The sequence below is a fragment of the Pangasianodon hypophthalmus genome, chromosome 18 (genome assembly GCF_027358585.1).
Source record: "Pangasianodon hypophthalmus isolate fPanHyp1 chromosome 18, fPanHyp1.pri, whole genome shotgun sequence".
NCBI classification, from domain to species: domain Eukaryota; kingdom Metazoa; phylum Chordata; class Actinopteri; order Siluriformes; family Pangasiidae; genus Pangasianodon; species Pangasianodon hypophthalmus.
The window spans coordinates 10332904-10344377 of NC_069727.1; the positions used below are offsets into that span (position 1 = coordinate 10332904).

The 11474-nt window shown below is 36.9% G+C and overlaps 1 protein-coding gene across 2 annotated transcripts; it reads left to right on the forward strand.

Annotated features, from left to right (window-relative positions):
• Positions 1 to 1721: 1721 nt before the first annotated feature.
• Positions 1722 to 10854, forward strand: atp23 (ATP23 metallopeptidase and ATP synthase assembly factor homolog). 2 transcript variants are annotated; one of them, XM_026922580.3, is made up of 6 exons: positions 1722 to 2078; positions 7463 to 7508; positions 7585 to 7666; positions 8072 to 8209; positions 8307 to 8390; positions 9268 to 10854. In XM_026922580.3, the coding sequence occupies exons 1-6, from the start codon at positions 1928 to 1930 to the stop codon at positions 9469 to 9471; spliced, it is 705 nt and encodes a 234-aa protein (XP_026778381.3). In that variant the 5' UTR covers positions 1722 to 1927; the 3' UTR covers positions 9472 to 10854. The 2 variants fall into 2 exon arrangements, with proteins under 2 accessions (XP_026778381.3, XP_026778382.1); XM_026922581.3 differs by having other exon boundaries at positions 1986 to 2078; positions 7590 to 7666.
• The last annotated feature ends 620 nt before the right edge of the window (positions 10855 to 11474 follow it).

Sequence of the window (11474 nt, forward strand, 5' to 3'; positions counted from 1 at the left end):
ATACTAAAAGACTGAGCTTCTCTAAGATCAGATGGTTCCACGGTTTCACTTTATTCTTACTTATTCATACCAAATATTCATACAGGGGTGGGTCTTGGTAACTCTAATCTGAGCAGGGTATATTTAGTCTTGTCCTCTTGTCCTTGAACTCTTCCCTCAAGTCTGTTTACTAAAAGTGGCCCTACTGGGACCATCAAGCTTTTGGTCACAGAAGCCCCTTCAACACGACAATGTCTCGATCCACGACATGAAGTAACACAGAAATGTCTGGAAATAAGATTAACATCTTAAGATTAATTGCTTAAGATTAACTGGTTATTTCTAATGACTCTGCACCTGCAGGGCAGTAGGGTAAAGTGGAGGTGCTGGTGGTGGCCGGTGTGTCACGGCTGTGTGAAGAGGCTGGGTGTTAGAGAGGATGTTAAGTCAGTCTCACAGCTGTGTAGGCTCTTTGCAGGGATCATTACTGATATCTAGTGGCTAGCCAGTGTTGTCAATGAAGCTAATGATGTCTCATCGTTGTCAGTGATTACTGCTCACTAAATCTGATAGAGGAAACGAGAGAAAAGTGTTGGAATGCTGTTTATTTATCCGATCAGCAGTGACTACTGACTGGACGCAGCTGTGTGTCTCCTGAGCTTGTTCACAGTTACAGAGAGATATTACAGATGGTGGGAAACTAAACAAAGTCAACATGATGTGACAACCCTTCGCTTTTTAACATGTGGCGTCTTAGGTACAATTTGTGCAGTTTTATAAGGATATTAGCTGGATATCAGCATCTTGGAGAATCTCTCACAGTTCTTCTGGAGACTTTAACTGTCTCACTTGCTTTTTTTTCCCACAAAACCCAGCAGCAAAGAAAAACAAAACAAACAAACAAACAAACAAAAAAAAAACCAGCATGTTTTTTTTGTCTGAAAAGGTGATCTGTTGTAGAATGTGCTGTTTTCTTTTTTCACAAAAAAAAAAAAAATTCCAAATAATTTTGGATAGGTTTACATAAAATCAACATGACTGGATTCAAGTAATTTATTTTGTAATAAATTTCAAAATTTTTATTAAGTAAAATTAAATAAAAATATTATCTATCTATCTATCTATCCAGTACTGTACAAAATTCATAGGTACCCTATTTTTTAAAACAGATTTTATTATACATGTTTATTTTATGACTTCTGCATTGTTGTCAAAACATGCTGTTTTTTTTGTCTGAAAAGGTGGTCTGTTATATAATGTGCTGTTTTCTTTTCTCACATACAATGTTCTGTAATATTAATTTTTTTTGTTGGAAAAGTAATATTTGGAAATATAATTTTTTTTGTATTGATAATGCAGAAGTCATAAAATAAACATGTATAATAAAATCTGTATTAAAAAATAGGGTACCTATGAATTTTGTACAGTGCTGGATAGATAGATAGATAGATAGATAGATAGATAGATAGATAGATAGATAGATAATATTTTTATTTAATTTTACTTAATAAAAATTTTGAAATTTATTACAAAATAAATTACTTGAATCCAGTCATGCTGAATTTATGTAAACTTATCCAAAATTATTTGGATGTTTATATAATATAATATAATATAATATAATATAATATAATATAATATAATATAATATAATATAATATAATATAATAATAAAACTACTACAAATAAATTTAGATTTCTTTGATTGTCAAATGAACAGGACGCTTTCACTTCCGCCTTCATGTTACGTCACATCCCCCGCCTGCAATATCAAAAATGGCGGACGCTTGAAGCTCTGTCGCTTTGCACGGAAGCTCCTTTGGCGTCACCCTTTTCAGACCTTTGACTGCTGATAACCACGTGACTAACAGCCAGAACATGACCTCGACTCCTAGGCGGTAGGATAAAATATTTTCTCTGTAGGTGCGTGAACGCGTCAAGGAGATCAATGGATCAGACTAAAGAGCAAAATGACGATTATGGCTACAACTTGTTTCCGGAAAGAAAGAAGAGCAAATACCAGAAAGGCTCCATTGGGGAAAGCTTGTTCACCTTCAGCCACAAATGTCAGATTATGCTGCATGTCGCAGTGGAGACAAGTAAGCCAGCTCCTAGCCATGACCATTAGTGTTGATTGTGTATGTAAATAAACACTGATTAAGTCTGGAACATAAATCAGTGCAAGATTATAGAGCAAAGAACGCCAATATGTCCAAGTGATCAGCTCACCTAAAGAGTGGTGTGTTATCCTGTTATCCCTTGCTCATGCTTCTGAAATCTAGAGCATTTTTACAAAGATACCTTGATGCCCTGTGTATTCAGTTTATCAAAACACACCATGGAAAACTGGGATTATAAAATTCATTGCAGCTTTTCAGCATTAAAAAAACCCACTAACCCAGTTAATAATCTCAGCACTAATCCTACTATTCAAATATTAAACACATTAGGCAAAAGCTTTTTATATACACTACAGAACCCAAAACAGTTAGTGTTTAAAATGTAGTTTAGAAACATTTTGCATTACTGTTTTTAGTTTTAATAAATTGGAGTAGATTCAAGTTGACCTTGTTCTTAAGATTTAAATTCAGAAAGTCTGCAAAACTTTCTATAAGAGACAGTAGTGTTTCAGGTGAAATCTTCATTTAATTCAAGTGACCAGTCAATTAAGCTGAGAGCTGTAGTAAATTAATAATCACATCTCTTATAATACTTTATCTCCCATCATGTTATTTAAAAAATAAAAAATTAAACCCTGGACCTCTTGGCTGTATATCTTGGACTCTACTTTGAGAACCATGGCTCTAAAACATGTATCGTACATTTGGGCTATTCAGTCACGTGTCTGTTCATTTTGAAAAATTAAGTGTGTTGGAGATCACTGGCATTTGCTCGGTGACAACATTACAGAAGGAAATATCTGGGCTTAAAAACAAGATTCGGTAACCGATGGCTAAACTTTATTTTGTATGTTCGTGATATACACTCACTGATCACTTTATTAGGGACACCTGTGCATCTCCTCATTCATGCAATTCTCTAATCAGCCAATCGTGTGGCAGCAGAGCAATGCAAAAAATCATGCAGATACAGACTAGCAGCTTTGGGTAACATTCACATCACCCATCAGAATGGGGGTAAAATGTGTGATTTTGACCGTGGGATGACTGTTGGTGCCAGACGGACTGGTTTGAGTATTTCTATAACTGCTGATCAACTGGGATTTTCAAGCACGACAATCTCTAGAGTTTACTCAGAATGGTGCAATAAAGAAAAACATCCAGTGAGCGGCAGTTTTGCAGATGGAAACGTGTTGTTGATGAGAGAGATCAACATAGAATGGCCAGACTGGTTCGAGCTGACAGAAAGGATACAGTAACTCAGATAACCACTCTGTACAATTGTGGTGAGCAGAAAAGCATTTTAGAGTTTACTCAGAATGGTGCAATAAAGAAAAAACATAGACTGAGTGGCAGACCTGTGAACGGAAAAGCCTTGTTGAAGAGAGAGGTCAATGGAGAATGGCCAGACTGGTTCAGGTTAACAGAAAGGCTACAGTAACTCAGATAACCACTCTGTACAATTGTGGTGAGCAGAAAAGCATCTCAGAATGCACAATACATTGAACCTTGAGGTGGATGGGCTACAACAGCAGAAGACCACATCGGGATCCACTTCTGTCAGCCAAGAACAGAAAACTGAGGCAGCAGTGGGCACAGACTCACCAAAACTGGACAGCTGAAGCCTGGAAAAACGTAGCCTGGTCTGATGAATCTCAATTTCTGCTGAGCCTCACAGATGGTAGGGTCAGAATTTGGCACCAACAGCATGAATCCATGGACCCAACCTGCCTTGTGTCAACAGTCCAGGCTAGTGGAAGTGGTGTAATGGTGCAGGGAATGTTTTCTTGGCACACTTTGAGCCTGTTAAGACCAATCAGTCATCACTTGAATGCCACAGCCTATTTTGAGTATTGTTGCTGAGCATGTGCATCCCTTCATGGCCACAATTTACCCATCTTCTAATGATACCATGTCACGAAGCAAAAGTCATCTCAAACTGGTTTCATGAACATGACAATGAGTTCAGTGTTCTTCAGTGGCCTTCGCAGTCACCAAATCTAAATCCAATAGAACACCTTTGGGATGTGGTAGAATGGGAGATTTGCAGTATGAAAGTGCACCTGAAAAATCTGCAGGAATTGCATAATGCAATCATATCAACATCTTGTGGAATCCATGCCATTTTTTGAGAGCAAAGGGACACCCTAGCCAGTATTAGTATAGTGTTGTGAATAAAGTGCTTGGTGAGTGTATTTGTTTTGGTTCCCCATAAGAAAGTGTTTTACTGATGAATCAATACAGTCAAGGCTACAGGTTTATATAGACTAAGGTTAAATGTATCCAATGTCTGTTTTTCACAACTCCACACATTTCATGTTACCATAAATTCCTTTTGGGAAGTCAATTTGGGCATCTACATCATTTACTTCGGAGGTCACTTTACAAATAACAAAGTAGAGACAGATTTATTTCAGCTTTAATTCACTAGATCAGAATTCCACTGGGTCAAGGGTTTACAAAGGCAGTCAATGTGGTGTATGTAAACAGTCTGGAGGTGGGGGTGGCAGCATCATGCTGTGGAGGTGTTTTGCTGGAAAAGGGACTGGTGCACTTCATAAAATAGATGGGATCATCAGGAAGAAGGATTATCTAGAAATACTAAAGTAACACCCTAAGACATCAGCCAGGAAGTTAAAACTTGATTGCAACTAGGTCTTCCAGCAGGACAATGATCCTAAGCACAACTCCAAAATGGCTTAAAGACAAACTGAGTGAAAGTATTGGCATTGCCATCACAAAGGCCTGATCTGAATCCTGTAGAAAATTTGAGGAAGGAACTGAAAGTGTGTCTGAACAAGGAGGCCTGCAAACCTGACTGAGGAATAAATCTGTCCCATAGCTATTATTTTGAAATTACATTTAATGGAAATAAAGTAGATACCCTCATTGACTTAATACACAATATGCATTGTAACACAAAATGTGTGGAGTTGTGAAAAATTGAATTTAAATGTTTTAGGTGTATTTGACCTTTGAACCTTTTACCTTGTTAACTTTTGGTATTGATTGGCATTTATTATCTGATTGTTAACACTGCAGCATTGGCTAGTATATTCTTAAAAATGGTTCCTCAAGGTTTGTTGGGTGGTCAGTGTTCCTTTGAACTGTTTTATGAAAGAGAAAGCCTCTGTTGTGGGAACAAACTGAAACTTTACTAAAAAAGGCATGGGAAAAAATCTTACCATATTGAATGGAATGTTTTGCTCAAAGAGTGCATCGTCTATTTTAAGATCATGGAAATGTGTGTAAAATACAGTATGGATGTAGCTGTTGGGCCCATACACCTGTCTGAATTTCTGTATAAATGGGTTGCAGGTTATGTATGGAAATTGCATCATTTTTTTTCCCTTAAATGCCAATGGTAGCAGCATGCACACTTCTCATCTCTCTGGTTTAGATATTGTCCATGCCTTTCTAAAGCATCTGCTTAGAAGACCCATCATGCATTCTAGAAGTCACTCATGTTACAGATAAAGTAGGCAATCAGTCAATAAATCAGTTAATCAACTAAGATTTGTGATGTCTGTATCTTTATTCACTGGTGAGCAAATCTTGGTGAATGTCTTTTTAATTTTTTTTATTTGGCAGATGCCTTCATCCATAGTGAATTACAGTTGAGGCAGAATAAAATAAATGCTAATCAGTTGTTAAAGGTCTTGTTTACTGGCCCACAGTGGCTTTGTGGCAGTCCTGGGATTTAAACTCTGAGTCTTTCAGTAGTTGCTCATATACACTGTGTGCTCTATTATTAGGCAAGTTGTATTTTTGAGGATAAATTTTGTTATTGTACAACTACAGTGCTCCTGGTCAATCCAAAATGTTAACAAACCCTCAAACCTGAACATGCAAGTAGTAAAAGTGAAGTTTTGGCTTTCTTAAGAGAATATCTACATGTACGCCAGTATTAGGCAACTATTAGTGTGCAGAATTATTATGCAACTAAATGACAAACAAAGATTTACCCATCTCACTTGTTTATTTTCACCTGTCAAAGTGAGAATAATAAACAAACTCAAAATTTACAAATAAACATTTCTGAAATTTCAAAAAGAAAACCTCAGTGACCAATATAGCCACCCTTCTTTTCAATAACAGTCACAAGCCTTCCATTCACAGAGTCAGTCAGTTTCTTGATCTGCTCAGAATCAACTTTTTGTGCAGCCGCAACCACAGCCTCCCAGGCACTGTTCAGAGAGGTGTACTGTTTACTTTCACTATAAATTTCCTGCTTAAGAAGGGCCCAAAAGTTCTCAATAGGGTTTAAGTCACGTGAAGAAGGGGGCCATGTCATTAGTTTTTCATCTTTAAGGCCTTTACTGGCCAGCCACGCAGTGGAGTACTTTGATGCATGTGATGGAGCGTTGTCTTGCATAAAAATCAAAGTCTTCTTGAAAGATGCAGACTTTTTCCTGTACCACTGCTTGAAGAAAGTGTTTTCTAAAAATTGGCAGTAGATCTGAGAGTTGATTTTGAGTCCATTTTCAACCCGAAAAGGTCCAACTAGTTCATCTTTAATAATACCTGCCCATACCAGTAAACCACCTCCACCTTGCTGGCGTCTGAGTCGAAGCGGAGCTCTGTGTCCGTTACTGATCCAACCACGGGCCCATCCATCTGGTCCGTCAAGAGTCACTCTCATCTCTTCAGTCCACAAAACCTTCAAAAAATCTGTCTTCAGATATTTCTTGGCCCATTCTTGACGTTTCAACTTATGTGTCTTGTTCAGAGGTGGTCGGGTTTCAGCTTTTCTTACCTTGGCCATGTCTCTGAGAACTGAACACCTCATACTTCAGGTAGGTTGCAGTTGTGGAATATGGCAGGAATGGGTTCCTGGTAGCTTCATGTTTGATTCTTCTCAAATCTTTGGTGGTTAACTTGCGTCTTTTCTTCTCGACACATTTCTTGTGACCCTGTTGACTATTTGCTACAAAACGTTTGATGGTTCTGTGATCATGCCCCAATATCTTAGATATTTCAAGAGTGCTGCATCCCTGTGAAAGACTTTTTACAATTTTTGACTTTTCAGAGTCAGTTAAATCTCTTTTTTGGCCCATTTTTCCTGAGGAGAAGAATCTGCCTAATCATTATGCACACCTTGATATAGGGTGTTGATCTCCTTAGGCCACACCCTACACCCTACGAACAAATACTATCACCTGATATGCATTAATTCCAATAAGCATTCAAGTTTATACAGCTTGGAGTTGGAAATTATGGATAAAATGATGATATGGTCAAAATACTCACTTGCCTAATAATTGTGCACACAGTGTAGACTTGCTGTTAGTTTAATGTCCAGGCAAATGCACATTACGTGTTTTAAACATATACCTAAAACCAGTTCCTTCTTTCTCCTTCAGATCCATATGCAAAAGTTCTCCTCGGCGCCCTGAAGAACTCGGGCTGGTATGTACTATCATCGCAGCAACTTAGTGCTTCAGTGGCCATGTTTTATACATCTGACTTAAAATTGTCTTCTCAGTGCAGTGTACAAAGACAGACATTTCTCCTGTGAGGACTGTGACGGAACCGTTAGCGGTGGCTTCGATGCCACAACATCTCAGGTGAGAGGAACTAATGCTGCTTCAGAATGGTCATGTGTGATATGTTAAATCATTGGTCTGAATATTTCTATAAATAAAGTTAAAACACACTTTCTGAGATTTGTAGCAAGTACTTTTTGAAGGTTTTGAAAAAAATGAATGAAGTAAAAAAAAAAAAGTTGAATATTTGGTATTGTTTAAACGGCAATAATATAATTGTACAAATATTTTCTGACAGTGCTAATAATAATATTATTACAGCATGTATATAATTAGTAAGTATATCGTCACTTACTATATTATTAGAGCTATATATACCCGAGTACTGTGCAAAATATAATTATTATATAGATTTTGTATAAATACAAACATTAACATAATGTCCAATTTAACATCACTAAGTAAAACAGTTGTTGTCTTTTGCAGATTGTGTTGTGTCAAAACAACATTCACCAACAGGCTCATATGAACAGAGTGGTCACACATGAGCTCATTCATGCGTTTGATCACTGTCGTGCACATGTTGACTGGTTCAAAAACTTCAAGCATTTAGCTTGCTCAGAGGTGAGATGGGATTGTAGTAGAAATGCTGTTATCAGTCACTTTCTTTTCTTTAAAGAGTAATCTCATCCCCACTAAGCTTATGTCCTTTTTTTCTTAGATTCGGGCAGCCAGTCTCAGTGGAGACTGCTCATTCAGCAATGAACTCGCTAGGTTTAATTTTGGCCTCAAAAAGCACCATCAGGTAAGGTGGCTATCCCATATATTCTGTAAAATAATTAAGCTAAATTTAAATCAGTGACAAAAACAAAAAGTGACAAAACATTGGGCCTCATTTATCAAGCTGGATACGAATGGATTTATGCATGAATCATTTGTACAAGCGTTTACACAAGCATTTTCGTAATCCTGTAAATGGGGGAAAAAATCCTTAGTATTCTACTTGTACTCCTGAGATTTGGCACCCCCAGCCAGGTCACTGATCAGTGTTCAGGTCAGTGTTCCTTGTTGTGATCCCTTGTCTAAGCAGAGACAGGCCCACTGGGTGGTGGTAGTCATCATCACCATGGCCTACAGACTACCTACCATGATTATGCCAGTCTACAAGGAACATCTCCTCCTCATACTCATTTACTTAGCAGCACCATTCCCTTTAAGCTGTGTGCATTTCTGCTGATGCTTCCATGCAGAAAAAATAAAATCTGTGCAGAACACTGACACACAAATGTTTATAAAAATGTCAGTTGGAGTAACTGACAGATTATTGCAGGGCAGTTCGGGTAAGCTGTGGATACACTTGACTCTCATAAGAGCATTGTGTTTTTCTTATGTTATGAAAGCCCAAAGAGGAGCTCGCATCAAAAAAAGAAACAATCCCACTGCCACCCAAATTCAGTCTCAACCACAAATAATGCTAGCTAGCTACATTATCTGTGAGTTTTGCTAGCCATGTTAATTGTTGAACACCTCTGACGATCACACTTTAAATCTTGCTAGCATAGAAGTGCTGTCTAGAGTTGTCTTCCCAGGTTAGCTGGCTAATGCTAACGTAGCCGGGGAAGAAAAGCTTGTGCAGCTCAACACAGTGCACCACTAACTCCATCTCTCCTCCCCTGATTTAGAAATGTGTGCGGGACCGTGCAACACGCTCTATCCTCGCTGTGCGGAAGATAAGCAAAGAAGAGGCGGTGAAAACAGTTGACGAAGTATTTGACAGCTGCTACAATGATCACGAACCCTTCGGCCGCATACCACACAGCAAAAAAGACGCCAGGTTCGCCTACAGAGATTTTGAGAACAGAGACCGATACTATGCAAACCTATAAGTGGCGGCAGAGTCGCACACCAGTGTGAATAAAGGGAAATATTTGACCTAATCCATGCACCGTGCTATTTTATTATAAAATCCAGTTGCATATTTAATTCATTATGTGATTTATGTTACACTAAATAAATTGTGAATTTTGTAACATACTATGTAATGCTTTCCTAAATATATATTAAATATAAAGACACACAATAAAAATGGTGCCAAAAGACATCATTTTAGATCATTTTAGTTGCGTTATTTGGAATAAAGGCAACTCGTAATTTTGCTGACTAATAAGTTATTATTAGTTTTAATTAGTTGTTTTTATTAATATATTATAAGGTATTTTCATGGTCCTTTTTTTAATTAAGAAATGTGAGTAAACTTATACTTAAGATCTTCAGAACACAGCTATGACTGAAATATATAAAAGTAAGATATGGTACAGTTGTGTTAAATAAAAAATATATATACACAATGATTATTACATACACTTAATATATACACTAATGATTACTGCTCTGTCCATGCATTTTAATTGACTTGTCTATTAAAGTTGCAGTTATTGTGCTTGAATGGTATGAGGAACAATTGTAATCTGTTAGTGAGCCACTAGGAGGCAGCAGTTACTTGCAAAAGAGCCTGTTAAGACACTGTTGTTATCCCAAAAGAGAGAACTTTGGTGAGGAAGTTTGGTGAGGATTGTGATCAAATTCACTGTTAACTTCACTGGATAATCAGGAGAACGATGCTGTATTATATTTATATGATGGGGTCAATTATAATCTGCATTCTGTACATTGTTTGGATACTCCCTATTGTACCATCACCATAAACTGTCACAAATGTTTGTCTTTTTTTCCCATGTCGGTCTCCTTAATGGCTATGTTTTATTTTTCTCTCTCTTTGAAACAATTGCTTAGGGCATTACATTGTTTCATTGTTTCAAAACTAGATAATGGTAGTTCAGATGTTTTCTATTTAGCTGCTTAGTTCTGTGTAATAGAATGCTCTTCCATTACCACCTTCTTCTTCTTCTTCTTCTTCTTATTATTATTATATAAAGCTAAATGGTAAAGGTTTTATTTGCATGACTAACCTAAAGGTTTTCGTGCACACTAACAATCTGATTACTCTGGCTTACTGGGAACAACACAAAAATAAGGGGAAGATTGCATAATAAATAAAAATTTATATTACATGTGGCTTATTTGTCAGCAATTATGCTAACACTTCAATCACAGCACAATTCTATAGTAATTTGTATTTTCAGCCATTATGTGAACACTTCTGCTGCTAATAAATGATTTGCATAGCAAACACAGAACTGTTCCTAGGGTAGAGAATCTGTTTTTCTCTTTTTATTAGTTGAATGTCAGTTAATTAATACCCTATTATATGTCTTTAAACAAAACCAGGATCATCTTCCACTACTTGGGTGGCGTCTTTCCAGGGGCTTATAGGCTTATTAGCACTTATGAACGGGGCAAGGCACCTCCACATTTCTCTAGGAGTCCAAGTTCCAGAGCTGTGCTTGCAATGATAACCACAATAGACTATGCAAGCACAGCCATGTCCAGTTTGTGCAAATGGGAATTGGAGTGCAAGAGTGTGAGAGTCCGTAGTGAGCAGTGCTAATGGTGTACAGATTGTCTTGTAACAGGAGACATGATTCTGGAGGTGTGTATAATACAGTAAGAAATAAGAGACATTATGAGATATATGAGACATACAGTATATTATGTGTAATTAAGTAATTTTTATAAGCTAAGCATTTTGAAATAAATAAAATTAATTTCTAATATGTAATCAATCTTTTTTTTTTCAATATTCCTAAGGAAAAACAGAAATTAAAGTAATAAAATCTACAAATGATATAAATGTTCAATAGTTATTGTGTAGACATACACAATAATTCAATAAGTCATTGTTCTGACTCTTTCATAATCAATTTAACATTTCGTATTTGCTTATTATTTAATATAAAACATTGTTATTTAATATAAAACATTGACACTA

Excerpts from the sequence above, each read along its gene's own strand:
- atp23 (XM_026922580.3), top strand. The coding sequence starts at position 1,928 with ATGGATCAGACTAAAGAGCAAAATGACGATTATGGCTACAACTTGTTT. Across the intron at positions 2,079-7,462 it reads GCATGTCGCAGTGGAGACAA|ATCCATATGCAAAAGTTCTC; the intron begins GTAAGCCAGCTC and ends TTTCTCCTTCAG. Across the intron at positions 8,210-8,306 it reads AGCATTTAGCTTGCTCAGAG|ATTCGGGCAGCCAGTCTCAG; the intron begins GTGAGATGGGAT and ends TTTTTTTCTTAG.